This window comes from Mytilus galloprovincialis, chromosome 3 (genome assembly GCF_965363235.1).
Source record: "Mytilus galloprovincialis chromosome 3, xbMytGall1.hap1.1, whole genome shotgun sequence".
Taxonomy (NCBI): Eukaryota; Metazoa; Mollusca; class Bivalvia; order Mytilida; family Mytilidae; genus Mytilus; species Mytilus galloprovincialis.
This window is the reverse complement of record NC_134840.1, coordinates 87,147,765-87,156,656: the sequence shown is the minus strand read 5'-3', so window position 1 is coordinate 87,156,656 and position 8,892 is coordinate 87,147,765. Positions and strand designations below refer to the sequence as shown.

At 31.7% G+C, this 8,892-nt stretch overlaps 1 protein-coding gene across 1 annotated transcript; it reads left to right on the top strand.

Annotated features, from left to right (window-relative positions):
- Positions 1–5,915: 5,915 nt before the first annotated feature.
- Positions 5,916–8,564, top strand: LOC143069276 (uncharacterized). The gene is made up of 3 exons (XM_076243827.1): positions 5,916–5,974; positions 6,644–6,728; positions 7,680–8,564. Exons 2-3 carry the CDS (start codon positions 6,647–6,649, stop codon positions 8,108–8,110), a joined length of 513 nt encoding a protein of 170 aa, XP_076099942.1. The 5' UTR covers positions 5,916–5,974; positions 6,644–6,646; the 3' UTR covers positions 8,111–8,564.
- Positions 8,565–8,892: the final 328 nt, after the last annotated feature.

Here is an 8,892-nt window from a genome sequence, read left to right as displayed (position 1 = left end):
GAATTCCTCTATTTTTTACCGTGAAATAGGGAAAAAAAATCATTCAAAAGACATAAACTTTAGACCCTCCCCCCTAAAAAAACCACCAGAGAACAATTGCACACACCTTTCGCAATACATTTGTTCGTAATAAAAAAAACGCATTAAATTCCTTTTGCATTATATAAGTTTAGAATAGCACGTCAATAGTGGATCTAGAACTTAAATAAAATAAAATAAATAAATAATCTTTATTTCAAGAGGATGATCCCATTAGTTAAAACTAATCTTCCTGAGAGTCCTCAAAATAATAATAACATATTTATAAGTACATAGAGTATTATAAAGTTATGTTACACACAATATACAATTGTATTTAAATAACAATGAAAAAGCATATTAATTTGCACAATTGATGAAAAATTTGTAACATTTTGTTTTAAAAGATACAAGTGTATTACTCATTTTTATTTCATTTGGTAAACTGTTCCATATTTGAGAAGCTGAATATGTAAATGTGTTCTTTAAGTGTGGAAGTTGTTTGCAACTTGGAATTTAATTTGGATATGCCGGTTATGATCTCATTGGTATTTATCACACCTTCATTAAGTATTACTAGCTTCAGATTAAACATACTCTGCTAGAAGAAATTAATTTAAAAAAAATAAGGATTTAGATTTTAGCAGATGAGGCTAGCAGAGGTAGGCGTAAAATTGACGTCTTTCGAGTCAAAACTATTAATTTTTACTGGGGGGGGGGGGGGGGGGGGGGGGGGCGGGGAGAGTACGGTGAGGATCGAACCGTAAACAGTTAAGGCAAGTATGGACATAACCATTCCAGCTTTATACAGGTCTGAATTTGAATTAATTCATTATTCATTATCTGACACATCATAGGTTTGTGACACATTACCTATTATATTGTCCAATATCCGAAATCTTTTATATTGCTAGATTCAACATATCAAAGAACCCTAAGAATTGTTTGTTTTAAGTGCCGTTTTGGCCCCTTATTTCTAAAACGTTTTTGTCTGGCAACAAAGTATTTACGGACAACGAACACATCGCAAAAACATTATACTGCGTCAAATCTATAAATATAAACAATTGAATACCATCATTTTATTTAAAAAAAAATCAAAATTAAAGGCTCCCTTAATTTCTTCCTATCCCCTCTATATGGGGGTTGCAAATGACCGGTCCATTATATTGGTCATTACCCAGTTTTGTGTCTTTCTTCAGAAAAGTGATATATAAAGACAAACTTCCACAGCTAAAATGATCAGCAAAGCAAACTTTACAAAACAATGAACATACTGGAAATTCATGTACTTACTTCTTTAAAAAAAAAAAAAGCCGCTAACGCAATAAGATATAAAGATATTGTCAAATATAAGCCTAGTACAATGAGCATAGAGCATGGTATAAAAGAATCATTTCTTAGATTTAATAACTTTAACTGTATGCCCATTATTGCAGACCTCGTATGTTCATTAATGAAGACCCATTGATTAAAACTAAACTTTGCAATTCACAATTTGACAATTTTCCAATAATATCTGGTGTGATTTTTTCATCTTAAATCGAGAAACAAACATGTCAAGGTTTGTTTCTTTTTACATCTCAACCATTTTCCAAACGATAGCTACAGATTTGATCCGGGTTTATATAAATTCTGCAGAAGCAGATCGGAATCAGTTATGACGTAGACAGTAATCATTCTAATCGTAATCATGTTCATTGACCATAACGACAATGAAAGCACATCATAAAATAACGTTTCGACATCATATAACGAAGTTAACCGAACCACATGATATAAGATTACAAGCACATAATATAATGACACAACCATATGATATAAGATTACAAGCACATAATATAATGATACAACCACATCATATAAAGATGTTTACACATAATATCAGGGAAAATGCATATCATATAAGGATGTTAGCACATCATATAAGTATATTTGCACATCATATATGTACATTTGCACATAATATAAGTATATGTGCACATCATATCAGGATATTTGCACATCATATAAGAATGTTTGCACATCATATAAGTATGTTTGCACATCATATAAGAACATTTGCACATCATATAAGTATATATGCACATCATATAAGTATATTTGCACATCATATAAAGATGTTTGGACATCATATATAGATACTTGCACATAATATAAGCATATTTGCACGTCATATAAAGGTGTTTGCACATCATATAATGATAAGTGCACATCATGTAAAGGTTAATGCACATCATATAATGAAAATGGTCATAACAAGACAGTTTTGGCGTTCCATAGTATACTCCCATTGTTAAACATAAGGACTAGATGAAGGTACACTCTTCGTACGCTTCAAAATGGTTTCAATATTGAGAAAATGTGACTTTCTTGTTTATATTTTGAGAAATTCCATATAAAAAAAATCGGAATTCAAAATTGTGGCTTCCCAAGTGACGGACTGGTAGAACCTGGAATCTTAAACCCTCAAAAATAGTTGTCAACATCCAATGAAAATTAAAGATACAAACGAATTGCATTAGAATGTCAAATTAACTGAAATAAATGTGTTTGGTATGACTGTCAAGCTATAGAGTTTATCTAAAATTGAGAATGGAAATGGGGAATGTGCCAAAGAGACAACAACCCGACCATAGAGCAGACAAGCGCAGAATGTCACCAACAGGTCTTCAATGCAACGAGAAATTCTCGCACCCGGAGGCGTCCTTCAGCTGGCCCCTAAACAAATATATACTGGTTCAGTGATAATGAACACCATACTAAACTCCAAATTGTACACAAGAAACTGAAAGTATCTGCATTTTTCATATATCTATCATATTTTGTAGATAAACCGATATATATTCTTCACTTTCATTTATGTAAAAGAGGGACGAAAGATAACAGAGGGACAGTCAAACTCATAAAACGAAAATAAACTGACAACGCCATAGCTAAAATTAAAATGACAAACAGACAAACAATAGTACACATGACTATGTAAACTTGATACCGATGCTTTTATTTGTTTTATTATATATTATCTAATGCAAAATATATATCATAAACTGATCACATATATCAGGATTCAAATTGAGTACGACAAACGCGCATTTTATCTTAGAAAGACTCATCAGTGACGCTCGAATCAATAAATGTAAAAGGCTCACTATAGTACGAAGTCAAAAAGCATCGAGGAAAATTACAAAAAGGTTTCACCATATTCATCCAAAGTAATCTATTCCTTGGATAAAAAAAAGTTAGTAAAAGAAAACATCAGTTTCCATAAACAGTGAATTAATGATTACTATCATATCAATGTAAATTAATGTCAACACAAAAGACTACTGGATTGATGATACCATCTGGGAATATACCTCAATCAGCAGTAGCATCAATTTTTAAACCGGTCTTTGTTTCAAAAAGTTCTTATTGGCTTTGAACTAGTTGAAAGTAACTGTCAGTTCTGAAAGATCTTTATTTTGTATATTTTTTGTTGTTGTCAGGGGTGTATAAATAACCTGCCCCTTTCAGTCTGTGTTTTTTCTGCTTTGTATCGATTTGATGAATAAAGCCTGTTTAAACTGAATTTTATAGCTTTTATAATGTTCTGCTGTAACACCCCTGTATAAAGTTAAGGAGAGAGTCGAACGCTCAAACATGTTTCACCCCGCCAAATTTTTTATGTGTATGTTTTAAGATAGGGCATGTATTTCAGTGGTTGTCGTTGTTTCATCGCTGTTATAATTGGTTTTCGTTAATTGTGTTGTTATGAATAAGGTCGATGGTTTTTTCTTAATTGAATAGTCGTATACTTTTCATGTCGGAGCCTGTTAAAGTGGACTATATGGTATTTTTTTTTCTCATTGTTGAGGGCCGTACAGTTGCCTAGCATTGCTTACATTCACTTACTTTGGTTGATAGTTGTCCCAATAGCAACTTTACCATATTGCCGTATTTACCATTAAAAATGCAAAATTAGGAACTTAAGGAATTATTTTAAACATTTATTCTGTCTGATATGTTTAGGTTACTCCCTCCCGTAAAGAATAATATTTATTAACTTTTCTAAATATGAGTTTTACCATTTATTTTTGGACACTTCTTTTACGTCCAAAACATATACCAAGAATTTTTAATGGTTGATATGCCAATATACATTTTTAACATTTATGCTCTATCATGATTATATTACTTCCACCTTTCGGTAAGAATAGTTTTGTCAAATTATAAGGTTACGCTAGCTATGAAAAAAGTAAAATCACAAAAATACTGAACTCAGAGAAAAATCAAAAACGAATGGACAAGAACTGTCATATTCCTGACTTGGAACAGGCATTTTCAAATGTAGAAAATGGTGAATTGAACCTGGTTTTATAGCTAGCTAAACCTCTCACTTGTATGACTGTCGCATCAAATTCCATTATATTGTCACCGATGCGTGAACAAAACAAACAGACACAATAGGTAAAAATGTCAAAAATAAGAGTACAGCAGTCAACATTGTGTTACCATCTTAATACTACAGATACAGTTAAGTCGGCCTCATATCTTGACTTACATCTAGAAATTGACAATGAGGGTCGGTTGAAAACAAAACTTTACGACAAAAGAGATGATTTCAGCTTTCCAATTGTGAACTTTCCATTTCTAAGTAGCAACATTCCAGCAGCACCTACATACGGGGTATATATCTCCCAATTGATACGATATTCCCGTGCTTGCATTTCCTATCATGATTTTCTTGATCGAGGGTTGCTGCTCACAAGGAAGCTATTAAACCAAGAGTTCCAAATGGTGAAGTTGAAATCATCCCTTCGTAAATTTTACGGACGCCATCACGAGTTGGTTGACCGTTATGGAATAACCGTTTCACAAATGATATCGGATATGTTCCTTACGTCGTAACTACAATCCCCTCCCCTTTCATGAATGTGACCTACCGAATTAGACTATTTACCGGATTTGTTATCACATAAGCAACACGACGGGTGCCTAATGTGGAGCAGGATCTGCTTAACCTTCCGGAGCACCTGAGATCACCCCTAGTTTTTGATGGGGTTCGTGTTGTTTATTCTTTAGTTTTCTACGTTGTGTCGTGTGTGCTGTTGTTTATTTTTTTTTTCATTTTTAGCCATGGCGTTGTCAGTTTGTTTTAGATTTATGAGTTTGACTGTCCCTTTGGTATCTTTCGTCCTTCTTTTTTAATCACTATAAAAACAACAAATGTAACGAAGAAGCACAAAAAGGCATGAAACCAGATTTAATCAACCATTTTCTACATTAGATTTATCTAATACTAAAAGCGAAAATCTCAACGGGAACAGCACTTAAAAATACTTATATCAATGTAAAGAACTCTTAACCATTTCCTTAAAAAAAATATTGGTTGTAAAATATTGGTTTTTAATTATCTATCTCTTAATATCAGTATATAAATATTTTCAATCATTTAATTGATTTTGATTAACGTTAATGTATGAAATGCCCAAAACATATAGCGCCTTTGAATTTATAAAAAACCCAGATTATATGATAAAATGAAACAGGTTAATTTTTTTTATTCATATATACATATTTATACGTACCTTTTTACTCCAAAAATGAAGTATCTGCGGTAAAGTATTATTTATTCGTGAATGGCAGTGACAGAGTAGCAACACTAAAAGTTTAAGGCCTTTAATTATCAAGACAAAGAGGGTACTTTTTGTATTTTATTATGAGTTTTAATCGCAAACTTGTATAGTTCTAATAATAAATATCGAAACATGTAGTAAATCTGTTTATTCGCATAAAATTATTACATTGTATGACGTAGCGTCGGGTTAAAAAAGACATCCTTGTTAATAGGATTCACATGACAACATATGTTTAGGTCTGATGTATATGTTTGGATGACATAATTCAATCAGCTATATATATATAAAACCGAAATCATATCATCTACACTAATTTAAAACTAACTAACTACAAAGTAAGTACAAAAATATCAGTTTATGTGAAATTACCAATTATAAATATGACTCTCAAATTGAAAACGGTTATTGAGGTAAAAACATATATTTTCAATTGTTGCCAGAAGAAACCAGAAAACAAAAACAAAAAATGGGACAAGATATTAAAAGATAAAGAATAAAAAACGTGCATTTAACTGAACTTTATTTTTCTTTCGCGCATCATTTCTTTTTAATTAAAAATAATTAGTGTGATCGGTTAATAATATCATTAATGGTTTATTTCGTCAAACCATGAAAAGTTAAAAAAAAAAATATTAGTATTAGTATGATTATTGTCGTTGTTGTGGCTCGATTTTTCGGATTTTCTTTCTTATCTTTATTTCAAAATTTTCAAACCTCATTTTCAATGATTACATTTTTTGTGTCAACAATTTTTTTTTTTTTTTTTAATTTTTTTTTAAACGTAATAATATCTTTATTGCATATTTGCTGTAACAATTTACTAAGTTTACAGCTTGTAACTTAGTATCCCTCATGTTAGTTTACCTTTTGTAACAATTTGTTATTTAAATTCGCGCTAATTTGTTCTCGCTATTTTCAATGAATTATATGAAAGATGATCATAGTTTTTTGCGATGATAAGTGTATTTAACTAATGCATGCATTAATTTTATTTTTTTGTTCAGAAAATGAGATTTATCCTTGCTGTTGTCGCTACTATTGTCCTAGCCGCTGTTGTATCAGCAGGAGGATATGGTAAAGGACATGGAGGTAATGCTTTTGTTGTACAAATTTCACCTAAAATTCAGTTGTTAACTTCGTATAATGTCTACTATATCTCTTTATTTTTTATCTGATGACATACACGTTATAAGTATGGTCTAGTTTCAGATAAACTCACATTTTATAATAGTTAGAAATTTTCTACAAGCATCTATTGTCGTTCAAATGTGAATTTGCTATTTTGCTGATCTCCTTCTAAACAACCATTTTCGGTATACTCATCTAATGATGATTACTGATATGGAAGTTTGATACCTGTGGAACTAAACTTTATACAAGTTGTATCGATAAAAGCTCTTGAATATTAGAGATGGATGCTTATTTAGAATTAAAAGACATGTTTGCACGTGAATAAGGAACGTTGTTTGAGCTAAATGTTTCTATATCAATTATTTATTGAAAAGAGCTTAGATTGAACAATCTTGTTAAACGTTTCTATTTACAGGACAAATTCTTAGAGGGTTTGCATTTGATAAATGTCATCATCTAAATGGTTAGAAGGAGTAGTACTACACGTACCTTTGTTTTCCCTCAAATAGTCTTTGTTTGCCACACTACAGTGAAAATTTCAAATAAAATGTCGTTTCGTATAAGATAATAGCCATCACCTGAAGTAAACCAATTAACTTTTACCCCCTCCCCCTTCTTCCAGTTAACAAGCTTTTATATCCATGTCACCCCAAGTTTACAAAATATTTTCTAGAAACACGAAATTAAAGAGTACGTTGAAACACCCAACATATAATTATATGAAAAAATTTAGTTTTCTGCAATGAACTGCGTGTATGATTTCTGTAAAATTTAATGAAACAAATGTTTTTTCTTTGTGCTTTCGTTGAAACTGGATGTGACAAATTGTGATTTGATAGTATTTCACATAAAATATAGTGAGTTGCACAGTAGTTGTGTAAATTTTTCTACATGGTTCTGTCTTTTTAGGATACCACGGAGGATACGGTGGACATAATGGTGGATACGCGGGATATGGAAAGGGATACGGTGGACATGGTGGTGGATACGAAGGACACTCTCTAGGATATGGGGGAAGTATCGGAGGATATGGTGGAAGTATGGGAGGATATGGTGGTGGATACGGTGGAAGTATTGGAGGATATTCTGGTGGATATGGTGGAAGCATTGGAAGCTATTCTGGAGGATACGGTGGAGGTATGGGAGGATATGGTGGAAGCATTGGAGGATATTCTGGTGGATCAGGAGGTGGATATTACGGTGGAATGAGTGGATCTTATGGAGGATTAGGTGGATCTTATGGTGGTATGAGTGGATCTTATGGTGGATTAGGTGGATCTTATGGTCAAGGAAGTGGTTCATACTACCAATCCGGTGGAATATCCAAGTCAATTTATTAAATGACTGTAGAAGTCATATTATTGAACAAAGTGAGATGTTCATCTTCTCTGACATGCAGTTAAAAGAAAGAAGTCGATGAAAACAAACATATGTAGTGTTACAAATTATTAACATTTCAAATATAAATAAACTTCCAATAAAAGAAAAATAATGAATTTGGAATAAACATTAAACTTAACATTTAAAAAGAGACTGCAGAAAAACGTGGAAAAAAAATGTTTTATATGACGACACTACGTTTTTTTAAAAATAACTCATGTCATTCTTAGATGTTTTAGACCTGATTTGTGTTTGGCTCATTCATAATTGAAAGCCAAAACAAACGATTTAAATCCTGTTATTTTTTAAAACGAGTATGTATCAATTTCATAATGGTATTTTGTTATATGTTGCAATACTCAAGAATATTGACAGTGAAAAAAATATAAATAAATAAAGACTTAACAAAGCGTACATATATGTTGTATTTGTGTGCCTTTCAATCCGTAAATATTCATATATACAGCGACCTTTTCACCAAAACCTCACGAGTAACAACACTAGTAAGTCATGAACATTATAGTATAACTTACAAACAATTAATAAATTTTTTACGAATGGATAACAACTGTCATATTCCTTACTTAGTACTTGCTCTCAAAAGTATAGCCAAATCCGTGAAAGGAATCAGAGCTTTGCATGAGGGAGATACATTCCTTAATTTATAATAATTTCGATCATTTTGTAACAGCAAATTTTAATAACACAATAAATCCGTATGTTCATGCCAGTACCGAAGTAC

What these genes read in the sequence shown, in the direction of transcription:
- LOC143069276 (XM_076243827.1), top strand. Translation starts at nt 6,647, where the DNA reads ATGAGATTTATCCTTGCTGTTGTCGCTACTATTGTCCTAGCCGCTGTT. An exon ending in ATATGGTAAAGGACATGGAG is followed by an intron (nt 6,729 to 7,679) that starts GTAATGCTTTTG and finishes CTGTCTTTTTAG; the next exon opens with GATACCACGGAGGATACGGT.